The sequence below is a fragment of the Vipera ursinii genome (assembly GCF_947247035.1).
Source record: "Vipera ursinii genome assembly, chromosome: 13".
Classification (NCBI taxonomy): Eukaryota; Metazoa; Chordata; class Lepidosauria; order Squamata; family Viperidae; genus Vipera; species Vipera ursinii.
In genome coordinates, this window is record NC_139526.1 from 17,904,318 (window position 1) to 17,926,667 (window position 22,350).

The 22,350-nt window shown below is 45.4% G+C and overlaps 1 protein-coding gene across 1 annotated transcript; it reads right to left on the bottom strand.

Moving 5' to 3' along the window:
- Positions 1 to 16,495: 16,495 nt before the first annotated feature.
- ELFN1 (extracellular leucine rich repeat and fibronectin type III domain containing 1) lies at positions 16,496 to 19,411 on the bottom strand. The gene has a single exon (XM_083373110.1). It carries the CDS (start codon positions 19,406 to 19,408, stop codon positions 17,018 to 17,020), a length of 2,391 nt encoding a protein of 796 aa, XP_083229236.1. The 5' UTR covers positions 19,409 to 19,411; the 3' UTR covers positions 16,496 to 17,017.
- Between the last annotated feature and the right edge of the window lie 2,939 nt (positions 19,412 to 22,350).

Genomic DNA, 22,350 nt, shown 5'->3' on the forward strand with positions numbered 1-22,350 from the left:
GCTGTGCTGTGCGCTTTTTATTCCTGAACTGTAGCGGCAGTTTCCGGCGCGGGAACCGGCAGATACAGTGGGCAGCTGGGCTCTTGAGGGGAAAACATTTTTCTGAGTGGACCGTCCTGGAAAGAGGACTTGGGCGGCCTCTTTTTCTTTGGAGGAAGAAGAGAGAGAAGAGTTTCACCATCTTCTTGTGAAAATGTGACACAACGACAGTGGCCCTCAGAGGCAACCTTTGGCTTGAGCCATTAACGCAGTTGGTTTGAAATAGTTGCTAAGAGCCGAGTTTCCTTCTCCCTCTTTCATTCTCTCTCTTTCTCTCCCTCCCTCTCCTTCTTTTCCTTCCTTCCTTCCTTCCTTCCTTTCTCTGTCTCTTTTTCTTTCATTTCTTTCTCTTGCTTTTTCTTCCTCTCCCTCTATCCCTTCCTCTTTCTTTCCCTCTTCCTCTCTCTTTCTTTCCCTCTCTTTTTCTTTTTCTCTTTTTCTTACTCTCCCTGTCTTTCTTTCTCTCGTTCTTTCTCTTTTTTCTCTCTCTCCCCCCCCCCCTTTTCTCTCTCTCTGCTGCTCAGGAGCTTGGCCTGAAGATGGATCGCCTGTCCCCTCAGCTCCAGGGAAAGGCGTCCTGATTTGTATGCACCGGCTGGCGTGGAGGGCCGCCTTCATCAGTCATGGAGAAAATGAATTGTGACGTCAACCCCGGGTTCCTCAATTGGCCCAATGGAAAAAGCCACAACTGCCTGCGTTAGAAAAAACAAACCACCCACAACAACAATTCACTGCCATCTTCCAGGAGAGATGAAGCAATTAATAGTTTATTATCTTGGCAAAACAGAGGCGTAGGGGAAGGAACGGGCGCAAGTTGTCTCAGAATTTGATAAAGGGCCTTCCTTCCATTGGCTTTCCAGAGGTTGGATTCGTGATCAAATGGATCCTCAAAAGAGGGAAAGGAAATCCAGGGAGATGGTGGTGGAGCTCTTTCCCCCCCCCCCCTCTTCATTCTAGAGCAGAGATGTCAAACACAAGGCCCGGGGGCCAGATCCAGCCCGCGAAGTGGTTTCATGCGGCCCGCGAAGCCATCCTGGAAACAGTGAGGGAACGGCCCCCACTGCCTTGGCCCTGGCCCAGAGACCCTCCTCCTGCCAGAGACCCCCAGATCTGTTCCACTCCTGCCCAGGCCCCCATAGGCACCCTTGATGTGAACGATGTGGAGCTGGCCACGCCCACCTAGTAGGCCATACGCACTCTAGCCACGCCCACCCAGTAGGCCACGCCCACCCAGGCCACACCCACTCGGCCCCCTGAGGGCAACCGCAATGCTGATGCGGCCCTCCATGAAATTGAGTTTGACACCCCTGGTCTAGAGTATCTGTTTGATCATGCACCTCTTTTTCACGTTTTCCTCAAACAATGAGAGTGGGGAGACGTCCAACAAACTCAGTCAACTTGAAATAAAAGAACTTGTCTCTAAGCTAATCTGACCTTGCCAGGAAACAAAGTGACATGAGTCCCACCGGTGATTCAGGGGAAAAAAAAAGATGTAGAAGAATGCTTTCTCATCACAACCTCTCCCCACCGTGACGGCGAGAAGCCCTAGTGACATGATGGACACATAACTTGTGAGTTTCCCCAAGACATTTCTGACAAGTTTCTCTCCCAGCAGCTAATCATGATAGCTTGACTCTATGGGGTTTTACAGGACCAACGTTCTAACTTGAAAGAAAAAGGAAGATGGTGTCTCTGGGTAAAGGAAAAAGAACTAAATCAAAGTCTTCTGAGTCTCTCCATTACAGAAGAAGTTCAGATGTTCTGCTGCCCAAGGAGAGCCCATTAATGTAGTTACACTTGTTATTGTTCCAGGCCTCTAAGCTTCGCTTTTGAGAGTTCTGCTTGAAGGAATAATTGACTTTTTCTTGGTCTTTGTTTTCCTTCTCTCTGGTTGGGTTGCAGTGTCGATCCATCTCTCTCTCGGCCCCCGGGCTCCACTTGCTTCGTTTACCTTTGAAGTCTCCAACCTTGTCTGGTCTTCCAACTCTACCTAATAAGTAAATTTGATATAGACAGAAGCTGCATTTAAATAAGGAAAGGGTAAGGATGACCGTTAACCACTTTTGCTATCTTGCATCTTTAAAAACATGAGAAATGCTCTTCAAGAAACAAACTCATTGCCTGCGAGGATTGAGAAGGCAATTTTCCACTCTTCACTCCCTTCCTAAATTCTCTGCAATTAAATTGACTAGACTGGTTGCTGGTCTCTTCAGACCTTCAACCCCCATCTAGTATACAGATCCGGTTCATTTTCAATCAAGTAGAGATGCTCTACATCTCAGCGTGGTTCATAATACCTCTTGAAGAATGACCCAGGTTGGCTTTTTGAAGGTCTTATGACCAGGTTGCCAATATTTGGGCAGTTGTGACTGCCAGATGAATATCTTATGGAGCGTTGCGCACTCTGGGAAGCTAGATTAGACCTTGCCCTTGTTCCTTTCTAAACTCCCCAGAAATTATCCTTGTTGCCCATGTGTTGAAGATCATGAGCAAGCAAGATGAGAATCTGCTGAAGAACTCTAGATGAACCACAGTAGGTCAGGCTTTCTGGCTTCCCATCATTTATCAACAGATAAATGTTTGCAATCCCACCTTTAAAATCAACAACATTGTAACTTGAAATCACACTTTTGGAAAAACATTTTTTAACTCCTCTTTCCTCTGCATGTTAAGGAAGTTGTAGCCTGTTGTAGACTATGTGTTGGTGAACATTTACCATATCTTGAGTTCTCCAGGTATGTTACAGCTCCCTGGAAAATCTGTCTCCAGTTGTTGAAAAATGAAATAAAACCATGAGTGAATGACAGGAATCCAGATGGAAAAACTAGCTCACTGTCAAAGGATCCATGAAGGTCAAACGATATAACTCTAGGCCCTTCAAGGCCAACCAGGCCCTTGTACACTAATAGTAAAACTTCTGGAAAAGCTCTAGCCAAGGAATTGCACCTATTCTCCCAAATTCCCTCCATCTGATTTTGTTGTTCTCTTCTGGCTTTTATGATGAATGTGCCCAATTTTAGAAACTAATCCAGAATTTCAATTGCAGCTTGGTTATTTTAATTCATTTGGTGGTTTTATTCTTCTGGTTTTTCCCCTTGCATGTATATGTCTGACTTTTAGTTGAACTTCAAGGTGCCCTAAAAGACTTTAAATAAGTCAACAGATCATTATGAAATGATGAACCAGTTGCCTCCAGGGCAGCTTTGTTGGCAAGACTTTGAAAACTATTCTAGATTAACTGTTTTTAGATCTGTCGTACACTGCCTTGAGACGCTTGTTGGTGAGATGGTTGGCTATATAAACCGGTTTAATAAATAATAAATATCACTAGTCCAGATGTAGAGTTATACTTTCAAGACACCCCTTGCTTTGCATCTGGTGTTCAAAGAAAGCCATCCCTTTGGTCTCTATCATTCTTGCTCTACACTACTATTTTAAAACAAGTTTCTCTTCCTAAAGTTATTGAGTTCGTTTTTTTCCCGTTTGCAAAATATATATATATATAATGATGGTAAGAGAAAGAGAGGAAGAAAGAAAATCAAATCAATTGCCCATAATGTCAGATACAATGGAGAGAATCAGGCTGAGAAACTGTCCCAGGATAATATTTTTATTCCTTTCTCTCCAACTTTCCTGTGCGGATTTAATAAACCCCACTCATCTAGTTATGTCAATCTGTTCTGTTCCCACTGTCGCCGCGGGGTAGAAATAAGATATTTCAGCATGAAGATTTGGCAAATGCAATGCCTCGGGTTAGCCCTGAGCTGATTCAGATGTTGCGGGCAGACGTTTTCTACCATTCCATCCAAAGAGTGTTGTTCTGGTGCTCTAGTTTCTGCTAGCTCCATCCATGGTTGGCTCACAGCTGCTACTCGTGAGTTAAGAATGCTGTGGTCGATCACCTCATGCAGAATAAGTCGGAAGGGACCTTGGAGGTCTCCTAATCCAGGGGTCGCCAAACTTGGCAAACTTAAGACGTGGGGACTTCAGTTCCCAGAATTGAAGATTTGTGGAATTCAACTCCCATGCCGGCTGAGGAATCCTGGGAGCTGAAGTCCACCGGTCTTAAACTTGCCAAATTTGGAGAGCCCTGTTCTAGTCCAACCCCCTACTGAAGGGCTCTGGCTCTGGAAGTCTTGGATTACAAGGGCATCCTCCCTTTTTTTCTCTTCCCCCAAATCCCAGATCCACTTTCTCCAACACGGTGCCCTGTAAATGGATCTCATCAAGCTCAACGCATGTGAAGGAACCATCAGGTAATCTTCACTTAAACAGTTCCAGAACTTGTTCCAGAACGTAGACAAAACAATTGGTTTTCCGGATCCTTCACGTTTAAGTAAAGAATTTCCAGATGAAAAATACCCCAGCTTTTTAAGAGGTATAAAATTGAGAAATTGGGCGGCTGTCCATTGCGGTTCAACAAAGAGATGGGAAATAGAGATATTTTACCCTGCTTGCCTGCTCAGAAGAATCACCAACATTCCAGATTGCGGGTACAAGAGTCAAATGATTGATTGCTCTTAACTGGCTTAACCTCCTTCCAATCTCAAATAAAACCCAGCTATGAGGAAGGAGGAAGACGTGCCTTCGTCTTGCCCAGCAAATTGAGCCGTGCTTAATTTCTAATTTCAGGCAGAACCAAACAGTATCCTTTGGCTCCTGTGTTGGTATTAAGCTTAATGAGTGATTTTGTCCTCTTTGTTTGTCTCCTCTTCTCGTATAACACTATAATTTACTTAATTACCGATAGATTCTTTTCCCTCTCTCTTTTTTTTTATGAAACTTAAAATGGAAACTAAATTTTGCATCTCGATTTACAGCCTACTAACTAGAATCCAACAGCCAAGCCTGGGCTGAGTCCTTGAGAAGGTAGCTTTTGCATATTCATAACGTTAGTAGGGTTCACAGGTATATTTGCAACAGATGAAAAGAATTAATTAAATCTCATCTGCATAAGGAGTGTTGCTTAACTGCTGGCATCCTTTTAATGCCGGCAACGTCAAGAGGCAGAGGTTGTAAAAAAAATAATAATAGTAATAATCAAGAAAGCAGAAATTGCCAGTAAGATGGGTATTTTATAATTGCTTCTGAAAGCTTTAGGAAACTAAATCGCAAAAAGTGGTTTTCTAAATCTATATGGTTACGTCTCACTAGCTTGACAAAAAAAAACAACCCACAAAAACCCCAAGATTATATGCTTAAAAACAAATGTCTGTAAATGTTTGCTTTGGAAATTGCCCTCCAAACAGCCAGTTCTAATCTGGAAAGAATAAAATAAATAGTGACATCATAAAACGATGCTATTCAATCAAGGAAAAAACCCCGCAGAAATGTAGGGTAAGCACAACAGGCCGATATTTTGCAGAGCGTACATAATGATGCTGTTCCAGATTGGCAGTTTTGGAGACCAAAAGGGTCGTGGTGAACTTTAGTTATTTCTTGTATTTTTACGTGGGTTGAACTTAACGGAAACGTTAACAACCCCGGTTGAGTGTTTTAGGAAATGAAAGAGGTGGTGCCCATGGCAACGTGATCAAAGTCCATCGTTTTCCATGGGGGTTGTACATTAAAAAGGGGTGGAGCTTCAAAAGGAAGGCCGCCATTTTTATTTATTTTTTTATACTCTACCATGGATGACTTCCATATCAGTTGAAAATTGTGTTTGAAAAGTGGGGAACTGTCTTAAAAGGAAGAGATTGCTAAAAAGGAAGCTGAGAAAGACCGGTCAAGAGGACCACCGTTCCCCAAAACTCTTGAACTTTCTTCAAAACCAGAAGGCTCCGTTCTGGTTTGTGAAATAAATAAACGGGGTCCAGACATCCAGAGAACGGGATCCCCCTGCTCCAAAGTCAAAGGAAAGCACATAAAATGCACACATATATCTGGGACATTGATGCCAGAGAATTAAAACTTCATTAGCTTCATAAATGTGGGGGCTTCTTAACTTTGATTTACAACATGGATTCTTCCCCACCAGTGTATAAATCCTCTCTCTCTCTCTCTCTCTCTCAAAGTTGGGGGTTTGTATACTGAGAGTCTTCGACTTAATGGCCGCAAATGAGCCCACAATTTCTGTTGCTAATTGGGATGGTTGTTCAGTGGGTTTCTGCGTCTTTCCCGCCACAGGTTGTTAAGTGAATCACTGCAGTTGTTAAAGTTAATAATATGGCCGTGAAGCGAATCCCCCACTGACTTTGCTTGTCAGAAGGTCACAAACAGGGATCACAATCACATGACCCCGGGACACTGTAATCCTCATCAATGTGAGTCAGCTGCCACACCCCTCTCCGTTTTGATGATTGAGGCCGTGGGGATGCCGCAAAGGTCGTAAGTGTGAAAAACGGTCATAATTCTCTTTGTTCAGTGCTGTTATAACTTCAAGCGGTCATGAAATGAATGAATGGTTATAAGACAAGGACTACCTCTAATCTCTCCCTCTGTTTTGTTTTTCCTTTAACCCAAACTACAAGCAGACTTCATTTCTTGTTTACATGCATGGCCTCCTTAAACCCAGCCTGAATCCAACACGGGACTTGCAAATGAGAAACAAATGTTGCTGGGAATGCTCAACTCCTCAGGTCTATTTTTCTGCTGCAGCATTGATGAACTCGCTTGTTCATCAAACATGAGAAGTGGCTTTTTTCCCCCCCTCCCAGCGACACAATTTAAACACACACACACACACACACACACACACACACACACACACACACACATACAGCCACCTCTCCATTTTTATTGGGCTTTGAATAACTGCCCAGCACCTCTTGGCTTTAAATAGTTGCCAAACTGGAAAAGGGAACAGTTCTCTAATGAATCTGGAGAACCGAACAGCTGAGTCATTTGCACCATCCATCACGAGGAACATAAATACTGCTTGGCCGGAGAGACGCAACGGAGGAGGAGAAATGCGCAGAGCCCCACATCTACCCCACAATCCTTAGTGAGAGCCCCTTGCCCATCTTTCTGGCTCCCTCCCTCCGTGGAGAGACCTTTCCCAAGCCAACGTTCATGTTCAAGAAAGTTCCCTTGGGCCATCGTTGGGAATGCGCTCCGTTTTTCTTACTCCTCGTTGCAGCTCCTTCTGCAAGCATCCATCATTCCGAGGCCTGGTTAGAATCGGGCGAGGAAATGAATTTGGTGAAAATGGAGCTGGAATGAAAGAGCTGTCACTGGAAGAATTGTGCGAACCATCTCCTCGAGATACGTCGAGGGGCCATCGATTAGGTGTTTCAAGTCTCAGAGGGCCTACTGCCATAGATTTAGTGGGCCAATGGGCCCCATAGATTTAATGTTCGTGACCTCAACTGTTGGGTCCGTGTAAAGATTTCACTGGAGACCATAAAAGGGGGATATCCAGGCTGAGACTGATGGTGGACGTTGCTTCATGAGTTTGAGGCTGAGAATGGTAGGGCTTTGCTCTCTGGTCTCGCTTCTTCTACCATCTGGAGAGACACCACAATGGTTACTAGGGAGATACAGGTAGTCCTTGACTTACAAACACCCGTTTAGTGATGTTCCAAGTTATCATGTTACTGAGAAAAGTGACTTATGACCCCCCCACACACACCCAATCTTGGCCACTTTAAGATGTGTGGACTAGTGCATGCTGCTATAGAAATGTAAAAATCAAAATCTCGATTTTAATGTCTGGTTTTACTGCAACAGAGAGAGTCGGAAGTTAATGCCTTTTGTTTCTCACCCCCCCCTTCTTCACATCTTTATTGTTTTCCCTTTTTCTACTGTTGTCCCCTACTATTTGCTTATTATTATTATTATTAATAATAATAATAATAATAATAATAATAATAATAATAATAATAATAATAATAATAATAATAAAAGTTTTGTGGACTTCAACTCCCAGAATTCCCCACCTGCCAGGTCTTGTTTTATTCTTCATGACTTGATTTTCTTTTGTTTTGCTTTACTGTGGTCTCATTATAAGGACTTGGCGTCTTCCCCATTTCCCCCCATCTGTCTTCATTCCAGCTCATCTCTCTTAACGCTATCCCCATCCTTGGTGTGTCATCTCTCAGGGTCTCCAGTTTGAGGGGTTTTTCATTTCTTAACTTACACGGTACCCCTAAAGAAAGCGAAGACCAGCATTCCACCTGACCCCTTCTGAAGAGCCACGAATGGACAAGAAGCTTAAGAGAGCTGAAAGCCGTAGAGTCCAGCACTCAATTTATACAATTTTCCTTGCCCTGTGCTTATATTTCTTTCTGGGCTTCCCCCAACCCATAATTTCATTCAGGCTGAAGAAAAATAATCCATTAAGGGTTTCCCTAAACATATACTTGCCTTGAGACATTTGCTTGGGGACTAAAAGAGAAGAAAGCCTGCTGCTTTCTTACCAAACCAAACTTCGAAGACTGGGCATTAAATCTCACAATCCTTTTACTCCTGCTGGGCAGGGAAAATACCATAATGATAGCACATGAGCGGGCGCACCATTTGCTTTCTTCCATAAGGCCCCACATCAGCTGCTGGAGGCGACCTCCAAGTTGGCCTAATGGTAGGGCCGGCCACCTATAAACATCCCATTAAATACATCGGCTTCCATTCCTTTCTGCTTCCAGGAAGAACTCAAGCTGCTTTTGTTGAAACACCCTCCCGCTACTTGCGGTATTCTCTCCGCAGATTCCACAGGCCCAATTTTATTCCTCCCTAGTAGTTTTTCTTCTTCATTTCTTCCTCTTTTCCTTCCTTCCACCAAATACAAGAGAAGCCGAACAGAGTCCCTTCTTGACAGGCACAAGAGATATTTTGACCTGGTAGGATCTCATCTCTGCTGACATCTCAGTGTTTGGATGTGCTGCTTAACAAGGACTTCCTCGTTATTATTATTTTTCCCCCTCCGGGCTAAATTGGTTTCCTCGTTGAACTGTTTTCTTTCCTCGCCTGCCATCTTGCCTATGAGGTTGTTGCTTTGCTCTTCTGAAAAGGGTAAAGTGCCAGGCTCTGAAAGGGCAGTTTTGAAAAGCTGTCCTTTCCTCCCCAACTCCTCTTCTGAAAATAATTCTTCACATCTTGAGAACGGGAGACATTTATCCTCGTGGGCCACGTCAACCATGTCACAGCTTGAAAGAGTGTTGGGAACCCTCAGAACACAAAGGTGGTCTTGACTTCTGGGCGCCTTGGGGGGGGTCTTACATCTTTGTCCCTTGTGGCCCCCCAAGAAGCGACTTCCAAGGGTTTTAACAGAATAACAGAGTTGGAACTATGTCTATGGAGATTCTCAGTCATCTGGGTCAGAGTTGTCCCAGTAGGTGCTCTTCAAAAGGCAACTGGACTTTCTCAGATTTTCCTTGAAAACCTTTTGCTTCTCATCCAAGAAGCTTCCTGAGTTCTATGCTGAAGTTCAGAACTGAAGGAACCTCTTGGATGAGAAGCAAAATGTTTTCAAGGAAAAAAAACACCCAAGGAAGTTTGTTGCCTTTTGAACAGCACCTTTGGGACAACCATAACCTGGATGAGGTCTTCTCGGTCCTTGGAAGTCCACCCCTTGCCCACTCAACCCAACCCAACCCAACCCAACTCTTGGGCATGTTCCCAATCACTGCAGGAATTAACTTGACTCCCCAGATGGCATTCCTCAAAGACACAAGAACTCTATAAAGTGTTGGCTTAATAGGAGAATAACACATCAAGCGGCTGTCATGGTATGTCGGCAGAAATGAGAAGCTTGTTTTCCCCACTTTGTCGTTCCGCCTGCTGATCAGCACTCAGAAATGCTAATAGATTCAGAGTTGGGTTTCCAAACTGCTGCTCTGCCGCTGGAGGCTAAAAATAACGTACTGTGATGCACCACAGTTGGAACTTTCACTTGTTGATCCAATTTTTCTTTGTAGGAACAGAGCGGCAGCAGGCAAAGCTCGATCTAATTTTGACCTCTCCGTCTTGGAGATTTGTTTTCCTGTCCTGGATTCCTTTTTCCTCTTTTTCCCAAATCTCCATTTCATCCTCAGATTGCCACCTCCAGCATCCTATTTCTATTTAGTTGACCTGGGAACGCCAGTCTTTTGAGGAATGCTCTTTGTGGTCTATCAGAGTGTCTCTCCACCTCATTTTGTAACTAACAAAATCAAGCTGGAGTGTTCTTGAGTTTCTTTCTCACCTTTCTACCCTCTTTCTTGGAACTGGGTCATTTCTCCTGCAGTGGTTTTTTTTTATAGTCCACTCCTTTCTTCCCAAAGTCTACGTATTTTACAGGAAGGGAGTTGAACATCAGACAATGTCTCTCACCCTATCCCTAGCTCTCACTAGGTTCTTCACGAGGACCCCCAGATATTTTCCCTAATTAATTACAGAATAACAGAGTTGGAAGGGACCTTAGAGGTCTTCTAGTCCATCCACCTGCTCAAGCAATTCCAGACGAATGGCTGCCCAATGTCTTCTTGAAAACCTCCAGTGATGGAGCATCCTCAACTTCTGGAGGCTGATTAATTATTCTGCCAGGAAATTTTTCCTTAGTTCTATGTTTGATCGCTCCTTGATTAGTTTCCAATTGTAGAAGTTCAGAGCCCATCAAGGCATATAGTGTGTGAATTTGGAGGGGGGGTGTTTGCAGCAAGAGACATCACTTTCCACTGACTTGAACGGTAGCAGGTGGAAATTACAGTAGGTGGAAAATCGCTAGTCTCAATCCACTTTTGTTGAGGAACTTTCTTTCTTCACTTCCTTATTGCCCGTTTATTCCAACTTTTTCCTTCTTTTTTCAAAAGTAGACTACTCTTGCAAGCACCTTTTCTATTTTGCTATCAATTAATTTTTAATTGACGGTATTGATTGCTGTTTTAGGTTACAGTGTCTTAATTGTGCATAGGTTTATAGTCAATATGATGTGCTTTATTGCTGAAATAATCTACTCTCTTGAGCGCCGTACGAATCAAAGAGCAATGCTAACATATACGAAGATGATAACTAGCACCATGGCTAAGAGTTTTGAACAGATAATCCATCATGTATTTACCTAATTTCTTTTTTTACAGAAGATTAGCTAGTGAGTGTCATCTGCTTCATCTCGTAGAACTCACATCTTTTAAGTTAGCTGACCCCTAGAAAAATCCTATCCATCTCATTTTAGCCTGTTCTTAATTTACTGCATATACAACCACTTGGGGGGAATATTCCATCCTTGTAACGTAAGAAAGGATTGGGCCTCTGTCCTGAAATTTATTTATTTTTCTTATTTCTTATTTATTTCTTATTTTCTTATTTTTTTGCAGCAGTGGGGAAGTTCAAAGCTAAACAAATTGACAGGGTTTCCAACAGAGATGGGGCAGTGCCTAAATTCTGAAGGCCAATATTGACACTGACACAACGATGGTGACTATCTGCACCATTTGAGGAGCAAGGTTTGAATGAGTCTCTAAGATTGTAAAATGTTGGCTTTCCCCCCAAGCCAGTGAGGTGGTTCTCTTTGCCTTACCTGCAGGTGTTGGAAATTACTCCATGCTTCAGTCCCACCTCAGAAGACCCACAGGCTAGGTCCCACTCCAAGTTGACTCCAACTGATTTCCTAGCTTTATAGCGTTGGATCCAAACAACATTGCAAACTGGCTTTCCGCTCAAAGAGATTTCGTCCGCTTTCAGCTTTGCATCGAAGCTGGTGAGATGCCACCAGAAGCTCAACAGGATGGGGGGTGCGTGTATATAAATTCATGCTCAACCCTTGAGAGGTTTGCATGTCACCACTTTAAAAGCCAATAGCTGTTGGCAAAGTTTATCCTCAGATTTGTATATATGTATTTTAATGTTGCCTCTTGTAGCCGGGAGTTCCCAGGAAGATAAGTGTTAGGGTGTGTCATTTGAACTTTTTTTTGTTTTTTCATTTCAGGCGGGGAGCCGCTGCAATCTATCCTAACAACATCAGAGCACGATTTCCTTCTCTGTGCGCTGCGTGTAATTTAGTGCACATCAATCATATCACATCACCTCTCCTTCTGGAAATGCATTTCCTTCTCTAAGCAAAAAGAAAGCGTCTCGAAACAAATTAGCTTTTCCCTCCTGGGGAAGTTTAGGCCCAATGCTTTTAGCCGGGAGACTCTCTGGGAATCAGCTTGGTCTGTTTGAAGCCGTGCAGAAATATTTGACCAGTTTACCATTTTCCTGCCGTCGGCCGCAATCCAGCGAAGTATTGAACTGAGCAACATTTCACTCAACTTGTCTTAAGGGCTGTGTTGAACCCCTTCAAATGGCACTGCCCTCCCCCCCCCTTCTTGCTGGAACTTTCCCTCTTTCTGCTTTTTTTTTGTTTTTGTTTCTCTCTCTCTCTCTCTCTCTCTCTCTCCCCCCCCCCCCGAAGCACAAATGTGAAGGTTTGGGCATATGTGCTTAACTTCCACTTCTATTCTCGCTTGCGGTAATGAGAGGGTTGTGTATTTTTCTGGCATTTTTATTCAACAGACTAAACAAAGGCACTTCTTTGGGGTTTTAGCTTTTAACACAACATTGTGCAAAGTTCTTCTCCTCCCCCCCTCCCCCCCATATTCAACTTCTAGACCAGGACTTAGGGAGGACTTAGGGAAGACAGCTTCAGCCTACAGAAACTGGGATCCAGCCCTGGCAGTGTGGCCGATTTCAGCCACATCAGAGCAATTTAAACAATTGTGTCTTATGGCTAGAGAGACGTTGTGGGTGCTCCATCACTGGAGGTTTTCAAGGAGAGACTGGACAGCCAATTGTCCAGAATGGTGTAGGGTCTCCTACTCCTGCAAGAGTTGGACTAGAAGACTTTCAAGATCCCTTTCAACTCTGCTGTTCTGTTATTCTCCAAAGGACCTCATGGCAGGAAAAGAGGTAATGGGTGGAAGCTTCTTAAAGAGAGATCCAATCTAGAATTAAAGAGAAATTTCCTGACAGTGAAGGAAATTAACCAGTAGAACAGCCTGCCTCCGGAAGTTGTGGGTGCTCCATCACTGGAGGTTTTTAAGAAGAGACTGGACAGCCATTTGTCTGAAATGGCTTAGGGTCTCCTGCCTGAGCAGTGGGGTGGACTAGAAGACCTCCAAGGTCCCTTCCAACTCTATTCTATTTTAAGCTCTGAACTCCCTTCCAACTCTGTTACCTTGTTACGTGGACTCTTAGGAGAGACAACTGTGTCGCACAGACGTACGACATCAACATTATGATGGGTAGCAGATTGAATTCAAATTTGGAGTTTAACTTGTGTAACATTAGCCGAGCCCAGACACCTGTAAGGTGTGCAGAAGAGGAACACAAACGACCCATTCTCACTAGGAGAACTTGGAGAAGGAGAAACATGCCTTACTCATGCCTGACAATGCTTTAAAGTGGACATGCTAAGATCATCTGCTTTGCTACTCACCTGCCCCCAAGGGATCATCCTAGTATGATTCATCACTCGTTATTCCTGTTGCATCTCCAACGGACTTCGCCACCCTTGGTGGACCTCCTGACCCACCCAAGGAGCAAACTGAACCGAATTCATGAAGGGACGGGGGAGAAAGAGATGAGAAGCAGTCTTGGCATGTTTTCTAGACCAGGCTGGTGGAGGGCAGTGCAAACCTGCGTCTTTGGTTGCATTGTCTGATTTTAACTTTTTATGCTTCCATTTAGATGTAACGGTAAGCCCCCCAGAGTGATCTGGTGGTAAATGAGCCTTGGTGGAGCAGTGGGCTAATGCCTCCTTAAGTAACACCAGCTGCCTGCAATTAGTGCAGGTTCGAGTCCCACCAGGCTCAAGGTTGACTCAGCCTTCCATCCTTCCCAGGTAGGTAAAATGAGGACCCAGATTGTTGGGGGCAATTAAGCTGACTTTGTAATAACGCCGCTTGGGGGTGTGTGTGAAAGCCCTAACAAGCAGGCATATACATAGAATGAAGGCTACTGCTAAGCTTGTAAGCCGCCCTGAGTCTTCGGAGAAAGGCGGGATATAAATGGAATTTTTTAAAAAAAGATGGGCAGCCAATAAAATGTATAAGTAAATAAAGAAACATGGTGCTCCCTCCCCAGTGATGTTGTTTAGAGGCTCAGAGTTGAGTATTCTGGGCTGTTTTTCCATTCTAGGTGATTGTTGGGCCAGGGAGAAACATCTGGGTGCCAGGAAGAGGAAGAAGATGAGGAGGAGGCAAGAGGCTTGCCAGAAGGAAACAACCTGCCACTCCACAAAGTGCCCCATTAAGGGCTTCTGATCTAGACCAGCCGCCAAGGGGAGCACACACACACACACACACACACACACACACACACACACACACACTTCTTGCAGTCTCCTCTGGGCCTCGGCTCCCCTTCAGAGCAGATGCCATCATTTTGCGAGCACGCTAGTCAAAATCACTTGGAGATAGGAAAATGAGAGCTGAGGCATGCTGCAGCTGCTGCGAAGCTCCGGTGCCCACTGGGTCTGCCTTGCAAAAAAGAGCGGAAACCATGAAGCAAGCCAGCCAAGAGACAGCTGGGAACGTTCGCGGAAGGGAAGGCGTGTGTGTGAGAGAGAGAGTTTGTGTGCATGCATGTGTGTGCGTGCTTGTGTGCGCAACTGGATTACTTAGCAACGAGGCTGCTGAGGGCTAAGCAGCGATGTGTGCATTCGGTTACCAGGTTCAGCTGCAATGTTTCGTTCTTGCGGGGGGGGGGGGGCAGAACTGCTGAAGGTCCCTGGCCAAGCGTTGGGGAAGAGCAGGAGGAGGGATTGGTTCAATGGGGTTGCCTCCCCCCCCCCCGTTAATCTTCTCCCTCTTTGAAGTCTCCCTGAGCTCAATTGCCCAAAAGGAATAAGGCATTTTGGGGATTTGGCTAGAAATGAAAACTGCAGTTCCTGGACCCATCCACCTGGCACCATCCAGCAAGGTAGAAGGCCCAAAAAGAAAGTGCAGGGGGAAAAAAGAGGTATTTGTGGGGCATTCTTGTTTGTTTTCTTAGAGACATCTCATTACCCAATTAGGTAACATCATAAGTTCTGGAAGGGAGTGGGGTTTGCAAGGAGGAGGAGGAGGAGGAGGAGGTCACTGAGCTTGGTTCTTTTTTTGCAGATGTTTCACTACCCAACTAGGCAACATCATCAGTCTTAGAAGCCAGTGGGGGTTTGCTCTCCAAGCCCACCATTGGACCCCGACCCACAAATATTCCCCTCTGTCAGTACACTGCTATCGTTTGTGTTCCAAAGTGGTACAATCCCACACCCAGAGGGCCTGGATTTGATGGAGGTGGATGAATGATGGGTACGGAAGTCCTCTCCACCTCTCCTGGTACGCACCGGGTCAACGAAGCCCCCACCTTTCCCGAGGCTTCACCCTTCCTCCATTCTGCGACCGTGAGTGGCGTTTGCTAAGACGTGTTTCTCACCCTAAGGACGGATTTGATTGGGTTGCCAGCTTTTGTCAGGGGGGGTCAATTGACTCTCTGAAAAACGGAGCAGAAGTGTGGTGAAACCACAAGCTTGTGCGTTCGGTGCACCAGGGCAGGATCTCAGGAGGAGCACACAGGAGGGAGCTGTTGTGTAGCAGTAACAAACCTTGAAGGTGTTTTTTCCCCCCAACTTTCAAGACTAATGAGAAAACCCATCTGTTTCCTCCCACCCACCCCCCTTATTGTGTACAGGCAGTCCTCAACTTACAACAGCTCATTTAGTGACCGTTCGAAGTTACAATGGCACTGAAAAGAGAGACCTACGACCCCTTTTCACACTTGCGACCGTTGCACCTTCCCTGTCGTCACGTGATCAAAATTCAGAGGCTCGGCAACTGGCATGTACTTTTGACAGTTGCGGTGTTCTGGGGTCACACGATCCCCTTTTGCGACCTTCTGGCAAAGTTACTGGGGAAGCCAGATTCACTTAACGACAGCATGGTTAAACTTAACAAATGCAGTGTGGTTCACTGAACGACCGGCAAGAAAGATTGCAAAAGGGGGCAAAACCCACTTAATGACTGTCTCGCTCAGCCACTGAAATTTTGGTCGTAAGCCGAGGACAACCTTGTAATGTAATATTCTTCGGATGGATTTCTAATGCACGGGAACTCTTCTGAAAACAGAGACAGCGACCCAAAGCAAAAAAAAAAACATGAAACCAGGAACCCAGTGATAGAGGCTTTTTTTTCTTCTTTTTTCTAAAATCCATGATTAAAACCTGGTACAAACAGGTGAATATATAGATATATTTCTTTTAGTAGATGTAATTTTTTTTCTCTCTTTCTCTTCTCTCTCTCTCTCTCTCTCATTATACAGCAAATATAGAATTTCTTTTCTCTCTGTACAATAGGACGGTTTTACAATGCAACGTTGCGACAGATCCTTTCACCAGAAAAATAAAATTTTAAAAAAATTTGCACAAATGGGACTTCAGGCGAGTAATAGTCTAAAGTGGAAGACGCCATTTGCAAAAGGCCCAAAGGATTATCGTTCTCTCTCTCTCTCTCTCTTTTTTTTAACCACAAACAAAAAAAGATCCTCCTGCTAACTTGTCTAATTGATCTCTTTTGTTCAGTCGTTTTACATTTTGGTTACTGAAGATGAAGACAAAGCTGTACAGAGTCCACAAAATTCACAGAATAAGGAGTCATGCGATGCAGTGGTGGTTACGCCACGCTCCTTCCGTTTTCTGCCTGGCTCTCTTAAAAGGTTTGCGCTTCTTTCTCCCTTAAAATTCAATTTTACTCTGTGTGTCTGTGTGTGTGTGTGTGTGTGTGTAAAGAAAAGAATTTGGTTTTTCAACCCCCACCCCACAGTTTTTTTTTAATGTTTAAGCATCTTTCCTTTCACTACTCTCATTTCCTCGTCTCCTTTCTAAATTCCACCTCAGCAAGGCCGCAATCCCGAATATCGCTCGTTCTCTCCTCAGCCTGCTCTAGAACAGTTATAGAATCCTCAGAGTTCTTTCTCTTTTTCCCCCCTCTTTCTTTTAAAGACAAGTCTGGATTAAAAATAATAGCTGCTGCTGACTTTTCTTTCTGTTTTTTTTTTCTTTTGTTTTTCTTTTGGTCCGTGGTTAAGTCACGAGCCGGTGGAGAACTCAAGACTTGTGCTGAGCGGAAACCCCTTTCCAATAATCTAAGATGTCGTGGAGGTCTTCATCTTTGGCAAACTGGACCTTTTTGCGCAGAGCGTGGCCGGCCGCCATATATTCCTCCTCCTCTTTGTGGCGCTTGTGGTTCAGTTTGAAACGCTCCCAGATGCTCCTGGAGGGTTTACAAGTATATTCGGGGCTGGAGGAGTAGCTCAAGTTATGGTACTGTGGAGAGAGCTGGGAGTAGGCCAAGTCTCTGGGGCGGGGCCTGGTCAAAGGCTCCAAGATGGAGGGCTTCCGTGTCCCCAGGCCGTCGTGTTGTTCCCCCTGATGGGACCCTGGATAAGAGTGCCGGTGCTCGCTGTACTGCCGGATCTTCTCGGCTTCGGCTCGTAAGACAGCTGCCGCCGGTGTCACAGTGAGGATGGTGTCGGTGGTTGGAGAAGTCTTCTCGATATATTTGGCTTCTGACTTGTGGCCCGAGCCCTCCGAGCGAAAGGACCTGGGGCTCCGTACGGAGCCACTGGAAGAAGTGCTGGACCGTTTAGGAGGAGCCTCAATGCTGTGGTGCCTCTGGAGCGGGTGGCTGTAGCTTTCCTTGTAGACAGGCGCTAGGAAGCTATGCTTGCTAGGGATTTGTTCAGACAGCAGCACCAGCTGAGGCTCGGCAGTGGACACCGCTCCTGACTTTACCCCTTGAAAGGAAGTAGATTCTGATTTCAAGGCATCGATGCAGTTGTTGATGATCTGGTTCACCTTGTCCACCTCTTTCGTGATGGTCGAGATCTCTGCGACGGAGCTCTGGCTATCTTGAGGCCTGGGCAGCTCCAATTCTCTCCTCTCAGGCTGTTCCCCTGTCCGCACTTCCATGTAGTTACCCTTCGTGGCTTTGGGGGTCTCGCTGCTGTCAATCAGCTTGTACTGCTCAACTTCTCCCACAGAGGGCAGGTAAGGGATGCGGGTCATGGTCTCACCACCCAACATCTGACCTTGGGAGAGTTGAGAGATGCTGGTGGTCTCCATTTCTGGCCCATACTTTAACTCAATGATGGTCTTCTTCATATTCACGGCTGTTTTTTTGTGCTTTTCTTCTTGGTGTCGCCTCTTCCGGAGGCAGTAGTACACAACTCCTAAGACAATCACCATGCCAAACAGGCACCCCAAGATTGTCATGATGTAGTGGGTGGCAGTTGAAGGCCTGGGTATTGGCTCTTCGGGGCTCTGCTTGTTGAGATTGATGGTGAGGCAGGTGTAGTTGTACCTTGAGACTCGATTGGAGGACATCACACAATAGGTATAATTTTCGTTTGGGCCTAGATCCGTTAGCTCGATGTCTTCTTTCTTCTTCAGAAGCTTTGCCAGGATATTGTATCGGCCATTCTCAAATTGGGCCAAGGTGTACATTTTGCTGTACGGCACAGGGATCTGCACACTCAACACAGCTGAGTTTTGGGTCACGTGCTTAACTTTCATGGTGGGATACAAACCTGGATCGATCACCGGGGTGTGCAAGGAGATCTGGGGTGTGGTGCCATCTCCGGAGAAACATTCTTCCTCTGGACAGGGGCTCTCTGGAGGAGGGGTGGTCACTGGTTTTTTGGGTGGGATCAAATAAGGTGGCATGGTGTAGGGGCCACCGGTGCAAAGAGAGGATAGCATGCCCAACGCATTGCGATATCCGCTCCGTCCTTGGCCCAGAAGGTAGTACCCAGAGTAGTCGGGTGGAGAGTCACACTGCATGCGGTCGTAGGTACGTGTCATGTTGGTGAAGCCCTCAAGCCACTGAAGGAAGCCCAGGAGCTCGCAAGAGCAATAGAACGGGTTGCTGTAAAGTTCGCAGACAGAGAGTTTACTCAGGCCCCTGAAGGTGCTACTGTCCAGCCGTTGGATCCTGTTCATGGACAAGTCAATGTTCATTATGTTGGGGCACTCCCCGAAGGCATTGGGGGTGACGGTCTCAATGAGGTTCGCCTGGAGGTAGAGGTACTCCAGCTTCCCTAGGCCCCGGAGGATCCCCTCCGTCAGATTCCTCAAGCGGTTGTAGCCAAGCTGCAGCACCTGCAGGTTGTATTGTCCTGAGAAGGCACCATCCTCGATATACGAGATCTCGTTCTTGGTCAAGTTGAGGTATGTGAGGTTACTGAATCGGCTGAGGGAGGAGAACTGGACGCTCTTGATCTTGTTGTCATTCAGCCTCAAGTCCAGAATGGTGCTGTTGATCTGCTGAGGAATGGACTCATAGGGGGGCTGGTTCTGGCTACAGATGGCCAGCCACACAAAGCCCTTTTCTCCTTCAATCAGCCAGCAGTCGGCTTGGACCTCACTCACGTAGAGGAGAGAGACAGCTGCCACATAGGTGCACAGTGCTGATGTCATGGCCCACCGGTGGCCTGCCATTGAGAAGGGCCACACCGAGGGGGGGGGTCTTACCCTTGGTCAGCCAGAAGAGGGGAAGAGGCAGCTTGGTCACGGCACAACCCTGCCTTGACTAGAGTTTCTTCAGCAGCTTTGTCATTCTTATTTCCTTCTTCATGGTGCTGAACCATGAAGAAGCATCTGGGGTGGGCTAGTGGAGAGGAACAAAAGAACGTGTCGGTTCCCCAGGGTCAAGGTTTCCCACACGCCATCAGCAAAGACTCTGCGGCTGGGGAGTTGACTGTCTCACCATCATCTAAGAGAGGTTTGGAAGTCACTCAGAACATGAAGGGACCTGGAATGAAGAAGCCCCCGCTTCAGACATGAGCTTTGCTCTCTTTCCCTGGATTGCTTTTTCTGCTCTTCCTTTTGTTATCAGCCTTCATTTGAGTGCTGCGTTCCTTCTCCATCCTCTCTCTCCAGGTCTCTGTCCCTCCAGAGATGTGATATCACAAGGCTGACCTGCCAACGAACAAGCAGAGAGACAAGATCAGCATGTAATGGGCTCTGGGCAGATAGGGAAGGACGGCTGGGGTTCCCCAGCTGGGAATCTACCAATCTTTCCATCTAGAAATCTATGGAGATTCTCAATCATCCAAGTCATGGTTGTCCCAAAGGTGCTTCCCCAGCTGGGACTCTACCAATCTTTCCCTCTAGAAATCTATGGAGATTCTCAATCATCCAAGTCATGGTTGTCCCAAAGGTGATTTTCCAGAAAGCGACTGGACTTTGTTTTTTTTCTTGAAGACGTTCCACTTTTTATCCAAGACGCTTCTTGAGTTCTGAACTGAAGAAGCTTCTTGGATGAGAAGTGAAGCATCTTCAAGAAAAAAACACCAAGGCAGTCCAGTGGCCTCTTGGAAAAAAAACACCTTTGGGACTTTCCTTCTAGATGTTGACTTCAGACTTCCCTCTCTAATTGCCACCAACTTCCAGCACCCCCAACCATCTCATCTTCTCCAAGTTTCTATTTTCCTTCTCGCCCAGGTCAGTTTATCCATAAATCTAGGAGCCACTAGTTACCAAAAGGAAGCACGGATAAAACAGTGGTGACACTTTACATAGGATTAATGTTTTGTCTGGCAAAGAAATGGAGACTTTTTCCCCCTCTGGTTTCCATTCTGCTTGCGAAACCGATTGTTAACAAGAACCGGGACTACTCCTTGTGCGTGACATAATCAAAGGAGACATCTCTAAAACAGCATGGCAAACATATATTCATGATGAAGTCTCTACTACATGGCTAAATGTCCATTTTGTATATGTCAGGTGCAGTAAAGATGCTTTAAGGCAGATCCCTCTTACTATTCTTCTTCTGCCTTGTCCTTCCCCACTTTTAGACCTGGAATTTAAGCTGAGTTTCTAGACACTCGTCTGGCAAACTTGGTTAGAATGACTGCCAAGCTGAATATAAAGAGGCCCCTCCGTTTTGACCCGAAATGATGCACTAAGCTGGATTTTGCATTATGCACCAAACTGTTCTCCTGTTCATACTTCATGATTGTATAAGGAGACTCCAGGCAATTTCTTTGTCTCGCCCAGTCTCATTTCGTACAATTTTGAGGAAGAAGGAAAAAAAGGATGGTGGGGCAGGTGAACCATTCCTGGGCGAAACATCAACACCAAGGCTGGCAGAGGGGTACCAAGAGAAGGGGATTTCTGTAGCTCAGGGTTGAAATGAGGGGTCCTTGGTGCTCTCTGAGTCTGGCTGGTTTTTTTTGCAGACATTTTATTATCCAACTAGGGAATTGAAACAGTGCTAGAAGGGAGAGCGGTTGATGGAGAAGGAGATGGAGGAAGAGGAGAAGGACAACTACTGGGTTCGTGGTGCTCTTTTGAGTTTGGTCGTTTTCTTGCAGATTACCCAACTAGGCAACATCATTTTTATTTTTTTTATTTTAATTCCATTTATATCCCACCCTTCTCCGAAGACTCAGGGCGGCTTACAAGCTTAGCAGTAGCCTTCATTCTAGAAGGGAGAGGGGATGGAGATGGAGGAGCAGGAGGAGCAGGCAGAACAGCAGGAGGAGGAGGAGGAGGAGGAGGAGGAGGAGGAGGAGGAGGAGGAGGAGGAGGAGGAGGAGAAGGATTGTGGTGTCCTTAGAACTCTCCCAGCTTGGTTGTTTTCTTTCATTACCCAACTAGATGCCTAGAAGGGAATGGGCTTTGCTCTCTGTTTACACACAGTTGCTTCTATAAAGTTTTGTTCCATGTTGTTCTAGCAGCCAACAAGAAAGAGCCGATCTTTTTTTTTTTGAATTCCGAATTCTCTTTTTATTCTGAATTTGTTGGAAACCAGAAGGAAATCTCCAGATTTACATATGCTGCTCATCCAAATCTAGGCCCATAATAAAATTATTCCCTCTTCCACAAAATCTCTGACAACAAATCTCTCTAGAGAAACCAAGATTGATCATTAATAATCTAACGCTAAAGGGGTAACATCTGTTTTGGACAAACTGTAATGAGATTTAAAACCAAGGGAGAAGAACTCTGCATTAATAAATGACTTGTATGTCTAAACAGTTTACACACATACACACACACAAACCACACAAGCAATTGCTGCTCCCTTTTTAAAAAAACAACCCAGTGGGACTTTTCCCCCGGGTTCTTCCTCCGTGCAATTCCTACATAATGGTTGCTATTAATTTTCAGAGTGGCAGATGGAGCCTAACTTTAACCTTGTATTATTTGAAATGAAAATCCATTTTCAATGGGTAATTTTTTTTCTGAATAAGGGTTTTTGAAATCATTTGAAGGTAAAGGAAGGCTTGCAGGACTAATCCTATCAGCGTTTTCTGGAAAGGAAAACCAATGTCAGTATATTGTCCTAGCATCACAGACGTGGAGAATCGGAGAGGATCCTCCATTCTTTAAGCTCTCAAGCTGGAGAAACACTGGGTTATGTAGTCCAGTGTTTC

What these genes read in the sequence shown, in the direction of transcription:
- ELFN1 (XM_083373110.1), bottom strand. Translation starts at nt 19,408, where the DNA reads ATGGCAGGCCACCGGTGGGCCATGACATCAGCACTGTGCACCTATGTG.